The sequence below is a fragment of the Lingula anatina genome, chromosome 3 (assembly GCF_051362555.1).
Source record: "Lingula anatina isolate TDL-2025a chromosome 3, LinAna3.0, whole genome shotgun sequence".
NCBI classification, from domain to species: domain Eukaryota; kingdom Metazoa; phylum Brachiopoda; class Lingulata; order Lingulida; family Lingulidae; genus Lingula; species Lingula anatina.
The window spans coordinates 27528782-27550105 of NC_141769.1; the positions used below are offsets into that span (position 1 = coordinate 27528782).

General features: G+C 38.6%; 1 protein-coding gene across 1 annotated transcript in view; it reads right to left on the reverse strand.

Annotated features, from left to right (window-relative positions):
* LOC106167957 (uncharacterized) overlaps nucleotides 1–21035 on the reverse strand; it is a 55278-nt gene extending 34243 nt beyond the window's left edge. The window contains exon 1 of the mRNA XM_087008866.1: nucleotides 16941–21035. Coding sequence (XP_086864992.1) covers nucleotides 16941–20423 — 3483 coding nt within the window. The 5' untranslated portion in view covers nucleotides 20424–21035. The remainder of the gene's footprint in view (nucleotides 1–16940) is intronic.
* Between the last annotated feature and the right edge of the window lie 289 nt (nucleotides 21036–21324).

Genomic DNA, 21324 nt, shown 5'->3' on the forward strand with positions numbered 1-21324 from the left:
TTTTTTTCTGCAAAATGGCAATGCCATGGTTTACCCGGCACCATAAGTGCTCTACAAAGAATGCGAAACTTGGGTGGGCTCCAAACATTGAATATTCATGTTTCCAGTTATGTATCTGTCTGACTCTGAATACAATGAGGAATATTTCAGACACGCAACTTCCCTGTCCCACGTACAGGTGGAATGGTTTTCCTTCACAATTGTGAAAAATAAGTGTGTGTGTGTGCGCACGCGCATTTGTGCACACATGCATGTGAACATATACATATGCACACAACTTTTTACTGTCGCCTACAATACATTCTGCTGATATCACCACATTTTTCTGCAAGATGCTTCACAACCACTGTTTGCTCTCTGCATTACCCCTTGCAGAAACCTTTTGTGGTACCTGCAAGATGCAATGCAGTCAACTCATTTACTCAAGTCTTATTGTATAGCAAATTTTAGATTTAGTTTCATGTCCATTACAACATTATACCAGATGCTAAAATTTTCATTCAGTAAGTATTCCAATCAAGTGTCTTCTTCCATAACTTAGAAGCAAAACTTTTTTATCATTGAAGGCAATCTAAGTGCAACTTTAGGCCTCGATGTTGTTATTCATGGTCATTGCTGTCTCTTGATTGCTCTCCTGCAGTGTGTGGTATAAATGTGATAGCATGGGTTAATTGTCACGTAGCTAAGCAAGCCCACTGATTATCAGCAATGCATTGACACAGATGGAGTCTGAGTGGGAGAGAGGATGTAAACATCACCAAAACCTCTCCTGGTTAGCAGTGATATTTTGAAGGTGGTTTGGTGGGTGACGGGGGGTGGGTGGGGGTGGGGGTATGATACACAAATGTATGCCTGTCATCCAAAGTTTCAGAGATTCTGAAAAAATACATGTAAACACCGCTGTTGTTGTCTGCAACAGCATAAGGTTAGATCCAATGACATCTCAACAGGGTGATGCATGTTTGTGAACTCAGGGTGATATATTGCAAATTGCGATTTATGCCGTACTTGGGATAGACAGATTCTGGAATTAGTGCACAGGAGGATGGGCATCCTTCGCACCTGTCATATAATGTGTGATCATTACTGGTCAGTGACCACCATGTATGTAAAGACTGGAAAGCCTCGGAGCTAATTTTGTGTGCCCCCCAGTATGAGAGGTCAGGGTACGCAAACACTAAAACTACCTCTAATGCAAAAGTGCCCAGAGTATGTCCAAACAAACCTCTTAACTATCACATCCAGCTAATTTGTAGAGTCAAGACCCCCTTAGACGATAGGGACTTCACTAATTATGATTTAATATGAACTAATTGCTTACAATAAAAACTCCATTGTGGAGACTGCTTAATTATCAAGGATGATATATTGTTTTGCAAGTTAATAATTAGAAGAAGGAAAATTCTTGGTCATTTTCAATGGTTTTCATCAACTCTGACATAAATATATTTACCTGCAGACAGAGATAGTGCTACCCTGTATATAACATGCCCTAGGACTAGTTACACAAGAGAACATCAGACCGAATATTGGTCCTCACTTTTAGAGCAAAATATCCACCAACTTCCATTCAGGATAAATCCATAAAATCCCCTTAAAATATTTTTTAAATAAAACATTAGTCCTCCCTTTACTTTTACAAAACAGGCAAATTATTTCATGTAAGTGAATAACTACTGGCTCATATTATTTTGAGTGATAATGAACAAAAAGTTTGGTCTATAAGTTTACACCTACTTTCAGTCTAAAAATCTCTTGTGAAACCAGCTCTAGGTGAGACATCAAAATTCTCAAATCTGAGAAAAGGTCAGCTGACCCCAATCCTAATCTTCTTTCCTATTTGTCACCAGCAGACAGTCCTGGCCAGTCAAAGAGTGTTTGTAGTCTACACTCAAGTGCTAGCACACTAATCTCTGTGGACTATTTACAGCCATTGTTATTGTAGTGCTGGACCCCAGAACCCCAGCTTCCATACAGGTTGTGTGTTTTGGCTGTGAGATGTGCCCGTTTCATGTGCCTATTGAGAGTGCCTGTCAGGTGTGTCTTGACTTGGTGCCTGTGTGATTTACCTATCATAAATGTCATTATAAAATATTTGTCTGCAAAGGTGCTTGTCTGTTGTGCCTGTCTTTGAGTTGGAAAAGACTGCCTGTGTTAATTGCCTAAATGTTCAAAGGCTCAGGTAAGAATGCCTGTCCATTTTGTATTTTTAGTCAGGTAAGTTTGTCTATCTGTATACCTGTCTTTTGTCATTGTCTTGGGGTTGGGTAAAAGTTCCCATCTGCAATATTCCTGAATGCCTATCACACAGAACAGATAAGAATGTCTGTCAGGTGTCACATCTGTTTTGTTAGTAAACAGTGGCAATCCTTCCTTGCTAATCAGGCATCATGAGTCTCTTATGTACCTTTTTTACTTACCATGTACCAGTGCAATCTACCTATCTCTCTACACCCCCCCCCCCCCCCCCCTTCACATTCTGCACTACTAATGGCAAGACTGTACATTGAGCAAATCCATGGTATACTTTTAGCTGGCCTGCTCTTCTTGTGTGTAGTATTTGGTGTTACTGACATGCTGATTTCTGTCATAAACCTTTTCCACCAGCAGCCAATTTTCACAACATCCTGCACCCAAAGCAAAAACAAACACTTAAAGGCACTTACACTGGAACATGTTGCCTGACCACTGTGGCCTAAACAAGCAGGAGTTGACCACGGGTCACTCCCATCGCAAATCTTTTATTAGAAGATTTTTTTGAAGCTTATATTTGACAGCATTTCATTGAAAGAAAAGCAGCCTATAACTGATATCATGGGAAAAATTCTTTGGCCATGAAACAATATCCTTTGTAATCATACCTTGTAAAGACTGATATCTCATTAAAAAAAAACATCTCTCTCTTCCTCTCTATCTCTCTCCCTTTGCAGACGTTGTCTGTCATAGACCTCCACAACTCCCACATATACAAAGTGCAAACGTAAAACTTCATTGGTAAATCATCAAATCACAAAGAAATCACAAAGAGAATTTTGTGAAATCCTCCCCCCCACCCCCCATCACTCCTCTCAACCCCACCTTCACACCTGAAGTTTTAAGTACACAAAGGTGCCATATGAGAACCATATGGAACTGGAAATCTCTTAGTTGTAGGTAGAAATTGGTGCCTGATTAATAGTGCTTTGGAGATTTGAACTCACCCATAAATCGGATAAACGAGATAATCAAATTCTCCTCCCATAATTTACTGGCCCCTGCCACTCTTTACCTCCAGTAATGTCTCCATATGGAATGAGTGGATTACTAGAGGGATGGCTCAGTTCTGAACTCTGTTTCACTTTCTTTCCAGGCACCTCTGCACACTGTTTCACAAACGGGTTTGCCACATTTTTTATGACACAATATTGGAAAAATACCATCCAAGTTAAGTAAAATTCTTTTGATAATTTTTTTTCGACAATGTATTATTTTCAAAGCCAAGAACAACATAACAAAAATTAATGTCGCTTTGGTCACTTTAATTTCTCTCACATGAGATTTTCAAAACATGGCTAAATATTATTGAAACAATAATTCATGGACCTCAGTATCAACACATCACTTTAAACTTCCACCCTGGGTGCAAAACTGACCTACACCTGTACTCGGTCACTTAAATCAGGATCACCTGCTTGATTAAATGCACCTTAACTTAATGTGTTTATTTCCAAATAAATACAAAACATCCGCATTGTTTCAGACATCCATTTATCACATTACAAACTCTGACCAGCTCTTTGATGTTTTTTTTCTCACAAATCCAAGTAACAGCAGACAAAATAATGAACAAACACATCCAAAAATATTTTTATCCTCATTCCAAATTTTATTACAAAAACATCCTTCACACAGCTTCTAATAAACTGTTGCTTACACATCACATTTCTGTAATATCCTATGCTCTTTGGGATGTGTTACTTTGGCTTATTACGGCAATGCTATTCAATGCTATCCAATCAGGAAAGGCAAGCAGCTCATGCAACTGCATGGACCTAAATGTCAGTAATCTCCCCATGCTTGAACACAGAAAAATAACTCTGTTTTTTACCTCAATTGAGCAGGTCCAATGGCAATTTTACTGCCATTTTACTAGCTGCTGGTCCAGCACCCATGTTGGTGTAGTGTACACAATACATTAAAGGTTGATTTACACCAAGCTTACTGGAATAAACAGTCCACAAACTTGGACCCTGCTAGTGTCTATTTGCATAAGTAGGACTCAAATTGATGGCTCTACTTGAATCAGACTTTTGATTCCATTTTATTAGATCAAAGAATTAAATGGCCGTTCTGTATACTGACAGCTCAAGCAGCACACCAAGATCACACCAGAGTTTTTTTCAAATGTAAACATGCCTTAACACTTGATTTTTTCACTGTTTTGTTCATGGGTCAGAAACTATGGATATCTGAATGGTTACTGGCATGTGCAGGAGAACTCAGATTTATGTGAACATCACAGGGGTCTCCACTTAATTGCTTGACCATACTTAAATAGCTTGGATATTTCACTTTACATTCCCAATGTGCTGCAAAATCACCCATTTTTCATAACAGCCATTGGCACAAGAAATCATGCCTACTGGATGGTTTCCAGAGCATCCCCAAGTTCTGAGACAGCCTTTCACGGAAATTATCAAACCACATAGCTGACAATGCTATCTAATATTAGCACAGTAACTTATTTCAAACTAAAAACTGTATACTTCAAAAATACATTCACCAGGCTTTCTATCCTAAGATACTTTTTGCATAACTATATAACATGCATTAAAGAGCATTCCAATCTAGAAAACAGTCTGACACTTACTACAATACATCATCATTAAACAACATTTTATTACTGGAATGTAGTAAACAAACCAACAATTATGGCAGTACACAGGAAATGAACCCAACCGAAGGTGTGTCAAGACTAAGATAAAAACCAAAACCAATTTTAGGTCTACATTACACTACCAGACAACCAGATATAATTCCCACTTATTTAGTCAATTGCGCCCAGTGGAAACTGGATGATACTCCACTGCTGCCATCTGCAGCTAGATCTAATAATTGTTCACAATAATTAATTACAAGATGGCTCAATGGCTGCTGAAGGAGGTATTGTTAGGGATGAAACTCTAAAATAATTGAATAAGTAATCTAGCAGTCACATTATGTCATCCAGACTTAAACCAGTTTGGGTCTAGTTGTGTGTTTAAATACATCTTGAGAACTTTGCAGAAAAATGAAAAAAAAGTGCATTCCACTGGAAGTCCTAATGATGAGCACTGGCTGAAGATGGCAAGTAGTTTTCATAGCAGTAAAATGTCAATTAAATTTCATGGTTTGTCTTGACATCTGAGCATCTGAATGAAGATCAAATGGAGATAGTTTGGTCAAATCGGTGCTGGGCAATGTTGGTTGGAACCATTTTGGGTTTGTTGTTTTGGTTCAGTGTGTGTCCAAAAAACTGGGTTCTTTTTTTTTTTTTTGAGATAATACCACCTGCGCCATCAAAAATATGCCATGTTACCCTGATGTTGACCTGATGTTTACCCAATGTTGGACCATCATTCATATCTGGTGGACCATTAAACAGGCTATGTTTTACTTGGGTTAGACTTCTGTTTGTCACCTGTCTTGCTGTCTGGTTCTGGCTTGTTTCAAGGAATCTACTTAGCACCAAATAAAAGTTCACACTGTAGTTCATGTCTGCATTCCAATCAAATTCTGAACTAAATATAGTGGCCAACTCTTTTCATCTTTACAACATTGGTTTATTTACATATTCTACTTCCTTCACCCACACTTTATCTGTTTTGCACAATGTTTTTGTTTCAGGGACACAGAAACAGGTTGGAGAAAAGACTCAATTACAGCACTCAGAAATTCCAGAATAATTTCCTTTTTCCCAATGGGGAGCAATAATTGACCAAAAGAATTTACAAGCCACTACAGTGACTTGTCAGTCAAACAGGGCACCAAAGCTGATGGACAATTCTATGCTTACAGTTACACAGCTGGTCAGGAGGAGGGTGGGATTGCGATTTCCGAATACAACTCCAGCATGTGTTCGCTTTGATACTTGTTTCATGTCGTCTCTGTACCTCTTGCAGGCAGATTTTTATTTTTCATTTCAAACACCATGTAATATGAGCATTGAAAAAGCTTGAGAAACTTTACAAGGCAATGCACTGCCCACCTGTAAGAAATCATGTGCAAATTTGCAGCAAGCTCTCCTCCCAGATGCAGCTCTTCCTCGTAATATTTGAACAACGTGCCGTTCTCTTATTTCTTGATCTACCACATCATTCTTCCTCCAAGCTGCTCGGCACATGCTGGATGTAGTTTTGAACACCCTAGGTACCAAAAATTCAAATATTTTTGGTTTATTGGTCAGTAATACCTGTCCATGAAGTATGGGGTACGACTCGTGTCACCTCTTTCAACTTTTTTTCGATAATGCCATTTAAACTTAAATGCCTAGTGTAAAAAATGGCAGGAAAGTAAACTTCAATAATGTTTATTGGTCTCAATTGAAACTCTTATCAACAGGGTGCAGGATGAATCTCCAGCAAGCAGTAATTATCTGCAGGTGGTATAATTTTATGCCTGGATTCTGGTGGATTTCTAATCAAATAGACTAATCAAGTCCAGGGATACAAATATATTGCTAGTTTAAGTGAAACTGGAAATGAAAATCCATATCTACACAATACTTAGAGTATAAATCATTTTCTTTTCGCTGAAATTCATAATAATGCTTCATTATTAGACCTTCAGTACTTTTCCCCACTATTTGCTGAAAAAATCTAAGCTACAGGTATTGGGTATTAGTCCATTTCAGCTACATTTCAAAATACTTTGATCCTTTTCACTACATCAAAACGGCACAATCAAACCCTTTGGTTTCAACGGGTATTACGTAGGCCAATGTTGAAGAGTTCTAAGTTGTCCGTGAAACTCAGGGTGCTCCTGGAGGAGCAGACACTTTAGTGGCAATTCAACTTGACAACCAGCAGCCGTCTACTGGACATGTGGGATTACATCAAGACTGATAACACAGTCTAGACTCACATGATTAATTACTGTCATAGAGAAATGGCCAGACACTGTTCAGAATGAGAGGCGGTATTCTTGCCACTGAGCCCAATTGAGATGGAATATATCAAGGCTCAAGTGCAGGCGGAGATTTACTTTATGATAATGAAAAACTGAATAAAAAAATTAGCAGTGAAACAAAAATAAATAAATAAATAAATAAATAAATAAATAAATAAAAGGATCAACAGTGAATCATGACTTGTGTGGATTTATCAAATATTAAAAAAAAAAAAAAAAAAAAAAAAACTCACTTTCCCAATACTTAAATCTTCATATGGTTTTAAGTTTAGAAACTGTCACATACAATTCACATCATAATTGTCAAAAATGAACGACATCTACACAGGTCATAATAACAGAAAAGATACAATGAATGCCTTATCTGGCAGACAGAGCTTCAACATGTGGAGAGCTAGGAATATTAGTCACTTATCAGACTGTCACCTAGAGAGGCGGGGGGGGGGGGGGGGGGGGGGGGGGGCATGAAACCCACCTAACTCCCCCACCTATATTTATCAAGCAATGCAAGGTGCCCTAATCAGTGATCCCCAAGCCCACTCTCACCAAAATTTATGTAGATCAAAAATTACCCCCTACAGCCCTGCTGAACTTTTCAGCAGCATTCTCCGACTTACATTTCATACCTTTAAGGGGCTCACAAATATGGACAAGTGCCCTAAACCTGTTTAACTGTCAGGTATCTCACAAGGTGCAATTCTGGGCCCAATCAGTGTACTTAGAGGGCCCTGCAACTAGAGTAACAGGTGTGGATTCCAACCTTCAATCTAAATGGCATACTACCTTTCAAACAGAGCAAAAAATGCCTACCTGAAACACAAGTGGGCTGGCAACTCACTCAGCTTCAGGATGTACGGTGAATGCTCACAGTACAGCACAAGAATGTAGTAGAACTCCCAGACCGTGCTATACTTACATATAGGAAGTGTACAGCTTCATACATCACTCCATGAGCACACCATTAACATTTATGCCGACATTCTGTATGTGCTGGTGCATAATCAGTAGTTGTGTAACTTAAATTCCTTTCCATAATCAGAATTAGACTTCAATAAAGAGATATTATATTTATTAAGAAATTTTGATGTCTGCCTAATTAATGATGAAAAATTATTTGATCTAATTTTTGCTGTATCCATTTTTCCGCATTGTGTGCCATACACAAAATCATATGCATCTGTAAACATTTAAGAATTCCCAATCTCAATCCCCCTTTTTTTTACTTCCATCATACAACAAATGCCCAAGACAGAATCTAGGAAATAATTTGTATACCTAGAATAAAAGAACCATCCAGTTTAGACAAAATCTGTTGGACTTCATATGTTCAAAAGTGGAATACATATACACATACAATACATATAACCTTTTTTATATCATCAAAAGAATACTATGACATACATTCAACAGTAACATAAAGAACAAAACAGCCTATAACTAATCAAAGACCACTTGGTTTGCAACACAGCACAAAACTCCTTGTGTAAATGCCCCTCTTAAAACATTACCATTGCTAGTGATCAATGGAAAATGAAACCCCCTGCTCGTTTATCAAAAGAAGATCCTAATCTGCTATCATAGAGGGGTTAATTACAAATAGACCCAAGCTTTTCATTGAAGTCTTCAGTCAGTTTCTCCATAATTCACTCCCAGAGCCCTGGCAAACACACCAGAGGTAAATCAATCACATGAGCAATGTGATATGTAGGGGAGAAGTAGCATTTACCTAATCCACTGCTTAATTTACACAAAATGTTGCTAGCTAGCTATGAAATGCTAGAACAAGACTGACCATCTACTGCCCCCTCACCCCCCCCCCCCCCCCCGCCATACCCCCTCCCTGACACCCCCATCAACCCATCTAGTGGATTTCAGTAAAAAAAAAGAAGACACATTTTGGTGTTTTTTTTTTATTTGGTATCATAGCAGTTCTGTGAATGTTCCATAGAGCTCAAAAGACAGGTGTAGCATTACCCTTCATTTCCATGATGGATTTCAGAACAACACCCTTTCTAACCTGGGTTGATATGCTCATCTTTCATTCCAGCTGCAACTATCCTCTGATATTACATTTATGCCCTTTTTGGACTAGCCACAAAACTGGACACCTGCCTGGAACTGCAAGTATATGTAGCAATGTCCAGTTTTGAGGCTACTAATCCAAATAGAGCTAGGCCTGGAACAATTTCAAAGAAATTGGCATTCAAAAGTATGTATTACATTACAAGATGTATGAATGTATGGAATGTGTAGTCTGTAACTGAGAGATCTGATGACAAGTTTTGACCTCCAGGGTGCTACCCACAATTCCATGTGCCTGCTATTTCTGCTCGTAATTTTGCAAAAATATTTCTTACATTTGCTTGTAAAGGTTGAACCTACTGGACTACTGAACCATTTTCAGTGACATATGTATGGGAACTACAGGTCCATGAAATAGAGACTGCCAAATTTGAAAATAATAACAAAATAAGAAATGAAAAAAATGCTTACAAGTCGTAATTTTTTCAGCGGCAACTGATCAGATGCAGATAATTAAAACACTTGAATAATCATATAAGCATACAGTTGATTTACATCTGATCTGGTTCTGAATACAATTTAATTATCTTATGCATTACTTAAACATTATTTCAATATATTAATAATACTAAATTTAAGAGAAGCATACATTCCATAGTCCAAACATTTCATTTATATATTAATACAAGTGAAGCACACAGTCTGGGGCAAACACAATGATTATCTAGCATCTACCATAATATGTTACATGGATATTAATTATGAGTTCAATCAGTGGGAATGAGATACTAGTATATTAATGTTTGTAAAACTTAGTGCTTTGGCTATTTATATGTTTCTACACCTAGTACTATACAACCACAAGCTGGCTAGATCATTAAAGAGAAACTGCAAAATGAATTGGCAGAGCCTCCAAAACAGATCCATGTTAAACAGATGGTGCTATCTTTGTCCACTGCTAATAATTTATCATTACTTTGGCATGTGTTAAAATAAACTTATTTGTAATGAAATATAATTAACAACATAATTTAAGGGGAGTGGTATGATATTTTGGTACACCGTGCCTTATTTTTCTGATGGCTTTAAACTGTAGCTTCATTAACGCGGGAGTTGCATGTGACAAGGTTATCATCAAACAATTAATTTTTGTGGCATTCCATTACTGTCTAAAGAGTATGGACAATGGGCGTGATGACCCCAGTTAAGTCATGCCCAAAACCAGGTGGTTCGCTTTCACCAGTAACTAAGAAGTATAGGCATGGGACACTGTGCTCTAGACTAATTTTTGGTCAGGTGAAAATCAAAGGGTCAATATTGCTATACTGGTGAACTGAAGCATCACAATGTACTTATGGTTTCTTTATGAAGTCTGCAGTAACATGGGCATGAATCACCAGGGGGCAGAGGTCCAGTTCATTCAAATTATTAAAAGGCTGCAACCTTAACTGAGGCACTGAGGTGACACTTCACCTCAAGTTTTATACAGAGAAACGTACTCAGAACAGTATGAATGCTCAGATCATCTTAATGCAGGGACAACCAGTGCAAAATAAGGCCACTCTTAAAAAGCATCATTCTGCCTAGCATATAACAAAATAGCTTTAAAGCAGTGACTAACTGCCATGTGCAGTGTTTTCAAGCATTAAATCATATATACTTATGCTTATAAAGATGCTATCCCTGAAACATAGAGGATGAAATCTCATAAAGGCTCATGGGTCAAAGAAAAGTGCTCATTCAGCAAGGCCATTAACTTTTACAGTTTGCTTATTTATCTAGCATATCATAAATATTGGTCTGATTTTCCTCAGATAACAAGACAGATAAGTCTGGTTGTTTTTTTCTTTACAAACGGATATTTCAAGATCATGATGATATATTACATGTGTGACTACTTGTAAGGCTTAATTTTGCAAGCTGGTTGAGTTTGATTGTTAAATACAACTTGTATTTTGAAAATGATGAATAGATTTATCCAAACTGATTTGCCGGAGTTACATGTTCTACAGTGTAATAGCACACTACATTCCCTTCATTGACCTGCAATATCAGTTACTCCAAAGTAATATATTTGCAACATACACATATTATTTTTGTTTAAAATAAACAACCCGTACATGCAACTGAAATATATTAAGTGCTTAATAAACTAAATATCACCTATATTATGAAACATGTAATCATACATAATGCATAACATCTGACCTAAAAGAAGGCAGTATTTACTAACATATATTCACCCATAAACAAACTTCATATTACAGTTTGGTTACTTATCTTATGCTAAGCATATCATAAATACTGGTCTGATTTTCTTCGGATAACAAGTCACGGAAAATAGAGCATTTGTAAACGAAACAGATATTTAGTACCTCAGAGACTTTTAATTTTATATGAGTATGCCCAGGTATCTGTGACGGAGGCTCAAAGCACTTCCTGTACCTGGCCTACCCTTCCATGTGCGCTCAGTCTGTGAGCCTGTATTTGTGGAGTAAATCCATTCAGTATGCCACTAGTATTAAACACACTAGAATTAAATGCCACGGATGAAGTTTATAGAGAAGATTCTTACCTAGTCATGAGCTTCAGTGCGAGGTGCATGCAATACCCTTAAAGGAAATGACGATGAAAAAGAAATGACTGTACTTTTTTATGCTTTTTCTTTTTGAGCTTTAGAATCTCTTAAAAATCAGTTTTTATTTTGTGATGAAAAATTAGCCCCTCAAAATATTATTTTGAAACCATGGTCTTTTTACATCTATAAATATACACACTTTTTCATACTTATATAAATTCAACAGATTTAGATGAAAATTAATGTTGAATATTGATGTCAACTGGGGGGTGAAATTTCTAAACTTAAATGTTTTATCTTATTTACAAAATGGTAAAACAAACTCCATGAAAACATACATAGGTAACAGAGAGTGAGGGGAGAAAACTTTCAGTCCAACATTCACATCTGCTGCCCAAATATGTGACTTAGTCTCTTAAGGCCACTTATCACAGGTGATATAACTTCACAGCCATAATCGTTTGAGAATCAAGAGCCAGAAACCGGATCAAGAAGATTCACACCTCCCTCCTCTAACACCTGAGCAAATATTCTCAGTTCAGCCAAATCAGCTCCATGTGAAAAGACAAAGATAATGCACACAATGAGGAGCATTTGTGCATAATGTAAGGACACACAAACACATTACGGTAATATCTCACTAAATTTGGACAAAACACATTAATCGTATGTACAGATACTGTATTTTGCAGCACATATCTTGAAAAGAAAATTGGAAATTGAAAAAGTTTTAAAAGTTAGTTGGGTTCATGTAAATAGATGAAAAGTGTGATTATGCATCTGTTTGTGGGATAAAATATTGAATCTTGAAAAATTACGATACTGAAATTTTGTGAAGTGATTGCAATTTGTGAATATATATAAACACGGACAAAATTATGAATGGTAACTCTGTCCATGGTATATACTTATCATTTCACCAACGATAACCCAAACCTAATCTGCCTCGAGTGCTTATGCACGGGCATAAATTCCACAGTGAGAAAAATAGTCCAACATCAAACACATCTTTTTCTCATTTGATCTGACCTGTTATTAGCAATGATGAGTAATCTTATTCTTTTCCCCTAACAGTAGTCTTAAACAAATATGGGCATACTGTTAAAGGGTGGTGGCTGTGTGTTTTCTATTTACAAAAACAAGCGCTGTCAGAGACTTGCTCAAATGTGTATTCCCTCCGCTGGTATCTCTAGCTGGTGAAAAAAACTACCACCAACAGTGGACCTAAGTGTATTCATGTGGTGTTTTTTATGACTGCTGGAGAACTGACAACATTGATGGAACAACTCCCACATGCAGCCTTACATACACTTGTACTGGTTAAGCCTATAAGTATGTACACAGTGTTTTACAATAATGAGTAATATGTCTGAGCTTTTTTCCCCCTTTTCATGTTGATATGAAGCAAATTAAACATGAATTTCACTTTTACATTTAAGGATATTTGATTTATATAACTTCAAAAAATGACATTAAAAATCTGCATCTTTTATCTTTCTTGGAATTGTTAAAGTGAACAAAAGAAAAAAAAGTCACTTGCACTTATATATTATTTATAACTATGCCTTTTAAAACTGCTGAGAAGAGTATGACATAATAACTTATCTTTTATGAAACATTCTGTACTTATGGCTCAATAGAAAAGTAAAATCTCTGTACAAAGTACAAAAAACATTACACCTAGTACATTACACCTAGTAAGTATCAAAAGACTTCCGAAGGTATGCTACTCTTTTGACAAGCTGACATTCAATACCTGTAACACTACAAATAGATGTTACACTGCATAAAATACAAAAAAGTAAAACATTTGTACTTCAAAAAGGATTGCATTTTTTCACATGGAAAAAATAATGATGAACTGCAGTATGGATATTCTCACTTAATTCATTTTTCTGATTGAGTTTCACATAATTCTTGCTGACATAAAATGGCCCCTGATTGATGAGCAGAAAGTGGACCTTTAGTAATAATGATCCCAACATTCCTTAACCTGTCTCATTCAGATCCCAATGACGCCTGAGTTCAGAATCAAATGTCTGATTTTATTGCATGACTGTATAGATAAATGATATACCACTAGAACACAAAAGGCTCAAAATGCCAGTCAATGGGTGTCTGGATATTTGTATGCCTGTGTCATCACACTGGTTGACAAATACAGGTATATTTAACCTTTTTTCAGAACTGAGGACATTGGTGTTGTTTTTTTTCTATAGTTGCTATTACATCTTTCTCACTTGCATGTAGTGTTGTAAATGCATAATGAGAAACAGAGAACCAAAGTTAAACAAACCCAATTATACTTATAAAATGTTATGTATGAGAAAACTTCATTTCATAAAAGATACAGTAAAAGAGAAACATGCATATTAAGAATACTGAAGTACCCACTTCTAGTTTTTTTGCCATATAAAGTTGTACTACATGACCATCTGCAATCAACTTATCACAATGTATTTTTCTACCTGTTACAAGGCTTAAGGTAGATTATTTACTTTCTTGGCTGCGTTTTAAGGCTATTTGCTGAATAAAGAGATTAGTATAAGGTTCATTCCCCTGCCATGTTCTGTTTACTTGCATAAAAGGATTCTATTTATTTGTTCTAACATCTGAAAATATTTGCCGAGAGTAATCTCTGTTGATATGTCCATAAAACTCCCCTGTCTGCGTTGTGTTAAATAAGGAGAAATTAACTGCCTTCCTTTTAACCCAATCAACATCTTGACCTTAAAGTTCAGCAATCATTTCTAATTATGAATAAAGACAACAACCCAATTTGTATCCTGATTAAATCTTGGGGGCAATATTTCTGAATGATTTTCATTACTGCCTTTCAATTCATTGGCATATCGGATCTCTATGATATGAAGAAAACAGCTTTACTGCCTGATCTGGCTCTGATTTAAAATGGCAAGTTTACTCAAAGCATTGTGCTTCACTTGCCAGTCTGAATCAAACGTCAGCCTTTATGCCACCAGCTTCAGAGAAAGAAATTGATTGCATTACTCCATGCTGTGGCTTGTTGAAAAAATGTTCGTTATTTGGTTCAAACTTGCCAGAGATGAAGGTATTTAAAAAGCAGCTGAATTCCAGTACAAACCAGTATGTGTAAAATGCATGAACAGACAAAGTAAATAGCAAAAACTGACATAGCTGAAACTGAATAGACATAGAAGTATGTTGAAGGTAATTAAACCTTCTCCAGACTTCAATATTGACACTCTGTGGTGACTAAATTTTATCTGTCACCCTGAAGTGTTATCATCCAATTTAAGTTCTGCAGAGTTAAGCTGAGCTAAATATGTGAACACATTAAGTTATTAGAGTTTGTATAGAAAAGATTAGCACTTGGGGGGGCATCTAAGGTGTTGTATTAAAATTCGGTATATAGCATCGTGTTTTGATTGTTTAGGCTCAAAATGCAATTCTGAAATAATTTTATTTTTTCGCATACCACACTCTCCAACACCGCTGCAGGTCTGCAGGTGAGTTGAAACAGACATTTAACAGCAGCACAACAATTCCTCTGCTTGCTAACTGACATGTGTAATGGCCCTGTAAGTCCTTCCACTTTATAAACCGACATATTTAATAGCATTGTGACTGCCTCCACTTTGAAGCTGAGTGAAATTAACAAACAACTGGGCAACTTTCACTATATGTGCCTTTTGGGTAAGAGAGTATAGAGGAGTAACTTGATATTGTTGTAGCGTTATTCCGGCTACACCATGTCATGGACACAATTTCATTTACAATTCAGTATGTATGCCTTTTCATAAAGCAAATTACCAAAGACAAACATGCTGCAATTTATTGCAGCTAGCTTCTCCCCTTCAACAAAAGCAACTCTGATGTAACTCTTTCACGCCCGCCAGGCAAAAATCGCCATATTAACCCTTTCTACATCCAAGCAAAGGGAAAAAGGCCTTTAAAGAAATATACATCACTCTCAATGGACAACAAATGCTTACTTAATCTAGCAAAGAAAAGTTTGATGTAGATCTTAAGACACTGTGATACCTATTGCAATTTCTTTTGTGTAGGGGATTGACTTAGAATTACAGTTTACTGATGTTAATTCATAATCTTGCATCTAACAAAAACAACAAGATCAGTTTTCCATGAAGAAATGTTTCTTAAAGTCAAACTATGCATAACAGCTTATATATATATGCAGTTATTACTGTTGCATATATGCACAAAGAGGTACATAATAATATTTTTGAATTGTCAAATGTAACCAGTCTTTTTGTGGGCTTGTCAAAACACAATTGTGAATTTTAACATTTCTAACTTGATTCTTGTAGTGTGGTCAAACCTCAAGAAATAAGGAATATTATAGAGGGCAAACTTGACAGGAAACTTAAAATTTGTGTGCAACTGGATCACAATTTTTTTTATAAATGTTTGTTTGGCACTGGAGCATGTTTTTCGTGTTTGTCTGAGGCTCGACCATAATTGTTCATGTCAACATTCAGGTTTCCTAGTGCATCATATTCCAGGTCTTCTTCTAATGCAGAAATAATGTATAAAAGCTGTGTCAACAATCCAGTTCACCTAAAACTGTTTATATTATGAGGACACTGGAAGGGGATGAAATTTCTAATTATTTCTGGCTCTTTAAATGCTTTTTAAAACACAACAGGCTATGAAAAAAAATCAGCTGTTCACTGCTTTTTCCAATCTTCTCCCATGTTAATTGAAATTGAATTCTTTTTTTTTTTTTTTGAAGAAATTAATCTTCAATTCTAATTTCCCTTTACAGCAGGTGTAGATGAGACAAAAGGGAAAAACTTGTTTTTATGTTCTTGCAGCCTTAAAAACAACAAAACCCACAATATGTTCTCAAGTGTACAGCTGTAGGGACATTGGGCAAAAAACCAGAAGCAGACCATTTCACCCTTAAATGCCAAATAACATTTAGTATTGAACATGTAGACAAGTATAATGAAAACAAGCAAGGGGACATAAATAATCATCACATGAAATTAAAAACACTTTGGCCATCTTCTTAAATACAGTCAAAATCTTCATTCTAAATCCTGTAATATTAAAGTGGCAATACAACAGTTTATCCCAGTGGCTACAGTTATCACACGCTTCCTAGGCAAAATCATTTCAGTCTGATATTTAGCTTAACCTTATAAGCTGTGAAGGTAAGCTGAATAAGTAGTAATCAATGATTTCTTACCTGCACAAAAGGGATGGGTGTCTGTCTGGCAGGGGACGTCCTCGGTGTCGGGGTGAGATCCTGTGTGGATTGACAAGTGGGAGAGCTGCTAGGGGAAGGCAGATCACAGGAAGCTGCGCCGGCAGCAGCTTCACGGCTCAGATGGACAGAGCGAAACGCCTCTTCCATGGTGACGCTGGTTTTCCTCACAGGGCTGGGGTCTTTCATTATGCCGAGAGATGAGGCAGAGGAAGGGGAATAGGACAGCTTGCTTTTCCTACTCCCAATCATGCCCACAGCGCTTTTGCTGCGGGTTATCCCCTTACCCGGCCCTGGGATAGTCAGGGTGCGAGGTCTGTCCTGAGAATCTGAAAATGAAGTCTCGGGGCTCGTCGAGGACCTCTTGTGGTGGTTGTCTTCGAGTTCAATCTTGTCTGGTTTAACAATGATGAACTTTCCTTTGGATGATAACTCAATTTCTTTGGTGTCAGCAGCACGTATCTTTGGTTTGGTGGAAGGCAAGATATTTTCTGACTTAGATTTCTCTCTAGTGTCCTCCTGGCTTCTCTGAAACTCTGGCAACTGGGTGATTTGGTCTCTTTCTTCTAATAACTGAGGAGTACTGGCACTTTGGGGCTGTACAGATTTTTTTGTGATGTTTGGGATGTCTACACTTTCTTTCATTTTATCCGCGCTTGGGTCACTTTTCGACTTCACTTTCAGAGAATTTCTATTACGACGTGATACATCCAAGCGATCAATCTCCCCTTCGCCTACAATGACGCTCTCAACCACATCACTGTAAGAAGTGATTTCTGAATCAGTCTGCGATATGTGGCTATCTGCTAAGGAGTGGACACTCATCTGATCGTCCAGCTGGCCCTCACAGACCTGCGGCCCATACCCCTTCTCTGGGTGTAGCGTTCCGAAACCATTGCTGTCTTTTGGTCCCCTCTCCTCACTCTCAGGCATTTTCTCAGTGCGACCAGGGGGATGGGTGATAAACCTACCATTGGAGGCCTTATTGCCCCCTGACCGTCCAGAAGAATCGATTCTGACCCGTTGCCTTGAACCAGACTGTTCTGAACCCTCTTGCTCAGATACAGGACTGGTGATAATTTTGGGCAAATTTCTGGCATCATATCCCGATCTTCGACGCATTTTTGGCAATACTACAATAGTTGGCGATGCTGTGGTGACTGTCTGAATAGCATCAGAATAACCACTTGACTGTTCTGATTTATTGTCCGATTCACTTCCATCTTCCACAGCGCTGTCAGATGTAAACACCTCATCCTCATCGTCCACTTTCAAGGCAGGCGAAGTCTTGGCGTTCTTTTTGGGTGTTGACATTTGCTGGGGAGGCGAACTGGTTAAATGGTAGTGGTCAAAAATGGTGTCTCGATCCAAGGACCCAGTTTTACTGTGACGAAGGTGATGATTATCATCGAGCTCCTGCTCATGAAGCTCTATTGATGCTGGCTCACTTCTGGTCTCTGAATAATTATCCTGTGAAACATTCTCTTTGTTTAACATTGCCAGTCGCTGCGTTAAGTTCTGAAGTTTATTTGAACCTGACATATTCATGTCACCATAGGTTGGAGACTTTATGCCAGGTGACATCATCATTGGAGACGTTGGAAATGAGCGCGTGCTTGTGCCATACCGTGATCTTAAACTATACTTAGTCAAAAAATCATTACTTAGGATACTTCTCTGTGCAGCACGCAGTTGCTCCCCAGAGAGTTCAGATGCTGGCTTACGACTCAGCGTAGGGCGCCTGAACGTCGCAAATGGCGGCAGATTTGGTTTGGCTTTAAAGCTTCCTGACCTAGAAAGTGAAGGTGTAATGGAGGGAGGAGACCTAGCATCCATGTTACTGCTAGTGTCCTCGACCGATTCCACACTAGAGTCTTTTAACGTATCCACGCTGGATCGCCTGCTGCTACTTAAAGAGCTGATAGGAGTGCTGTCTGAAAATGACTGCAGAGTTGCAAGACGTGCAACGTGCACTTTTTTCACACCAAACACACTGGCGTTGTATTGGCTACTCTGCTGTCTGGTTTTTAAATTTGTAACATTACTGAGAGCAGATCTTTCTGAAAGTGATATACTGCGCTGACGTGACTTTTGTCGTAAGTGCATCAGCTCGCATTGTGCCATCCCACTCGCACAACAGTCCTCGTCTTCCTCTGACGTCTGACTAGAACTCCTGCGACGGGCACGATTGTTTGGCTGAGCCTGTGACTGTGTGTCATTCCAGTACAGAGTTTTATCAGCATTAGTAATAGAGGGGTATGTCTCAAACTTTGGGGGTTCAGTCACAACTCCTTTTCTCCTACGTGAACTTACAACTCCAGTTGTAGGAGCATCCACTGACTCTGAAGCACCAACTCCTGTTGGGTTATCTGCCTTTAAACTGACAACCTCTGCTTTATTATTATCTGACCTTGCCAATAACTCGAAGCGCTCATCCCTGTAGTAATCCTCGACTGTAGATTCGCTGAAACTTCTGCGAAATGGAGGTCTATTATCATAGGTAGATATTGACTGACTGGGAGAAACATGTGAGGAATGCACCTCCTTATACTCTTCCGGGACTGACAAGTACTGCTGGCTTAATGCATGCACTTGTACACTCTGTGAACCATCTGCACTGGTTTCATTATAACCCCCAGTGCTTAGTGGGGTTAATTCCTTACTCAGTGCTGAACTAGTAGCCTCACTCCAGCGTGCAGTCCCAGCCGCATAATTATTATCATTCTCCTTGGGGGAGTCTGCACTACTGGTAGAATAGTCCTGGCCCAGATCAGCTGTTCCTTCCTCCTTGGAAAATAACTTTTTCCTTAAAATATTTTGGCGTGTGAGTTCATTCTGTTGACCTTTACCAGTTTCTGAAACTCCGATACCAGTTACAATGATTTTTCCTCCTTCTGTATCTAAATCCCTGCTGAGAGCCCTTTCTGCATTACAGAAATCCCCTACTTGTGCCTCACTGTTATAATCACCATCATGACCGTAATTAGAATTTTTCTCAAAGGTAAAACTTTGGTTCAAACCTCCTGAAAAAATACCAGGCTCCTGGGCTGATATAGCCCTCGCTGTTTGTGCTACTGCCGATCTGATTTCTACCCTTTCTTGTGAACTCTCTCTCCACTCACTACACCTCAGCTGTTCTCTAGAAGTTATTTTAGGTGCTTCACCACCAGCAAGCTGTCCGCTTTCACTAGTGTACAAGGCGTCTGTAGCAGATTGATGGGGCTTGCCTTCCCCACAATCACCGGTAGTGCAAACAATCTGTTTTTCCTCCGTTAAACATTTATCATCCTGGACCTCAGTATTGTGAATGCTACCCAAAGCCCCAGGTGCACCGACACAGGGATGCACGGCGTAACGGCGGAGCAGCGATGAGCGAGACGCAGCGCTGCCATGAATCGAATCCCCTTCTGTGGCTGCTAGGTCTGGCCGTGCGCCAGAACGCAAGTCGAGTCCGTCGGCTGACATAGACTGAGTTTAGATAAACAGCTGCAGCATTGGCATAGGCGGTAATCCGATAGCCGGCAGCCTCTGAAGCACTAGGGTTTGCTGCAATCATGAGAAGATGAAGCAATATAAAGAGCACTCCGGCACGTTCGGCGATCTGTCTCTCAATGTTGACGATATCCGCTGGCTGCAACCTCCACAGTCAAGTGCAATGTTTACATTTGTGACAAAGGTCAAATGCGTCTGTAACTTGGTCAAATATTGACTTTTTCTTATACGAGACTTACGTGAGTTTTCTATCTTCTGATTAGTGCTGAAACTGTCTACAAAGAGGTGCCACCTGCGCCGTTTAGCGCCGGAGAGATTGCGACCTCCCCGTTCAATCGCCTCCTTTTACACACTGACTGGGCCACGCGTGCCTGTCAACCAGCGAGACTACACTGTGCCCACTACGACCCGATCCTGACTATATGTCGCATTACTGCCCTGAAGGGCAAGCGCATTAATGTACGATAAATAGTCTGATTTTCTACATGGCTGAACGCATTGCACGCGCTCAAAGTCAAATTTACATTCACGTGGTTGATCAAATGCAGAATCGAGTAAATTTATTGTAGAATTAGCGAAATGAACGACATGCGACAAAAGGGTCCTGCTGGTGCCCCACAGCTGGTCACGTGATCTAATTAACTTCCGTTTTCATTCTTTCGTTCACACCTTTATGTCAACAAGAGCATTCTCTTGTAAAATAATGAATAAAGTTGAACGTGACGTCTTTGTTTAGCCGATGGATAGAAACATGACCATTTGCACTTAAACGTTTATAGCGTGATTGTCTAGGGGGAAAGAAAGTAGATGGAGAAATTGTCCTTTGTTAAAGACTGAAGTAGTGAAGAGAGCAGTGAAGTTAAATAAAACAAAT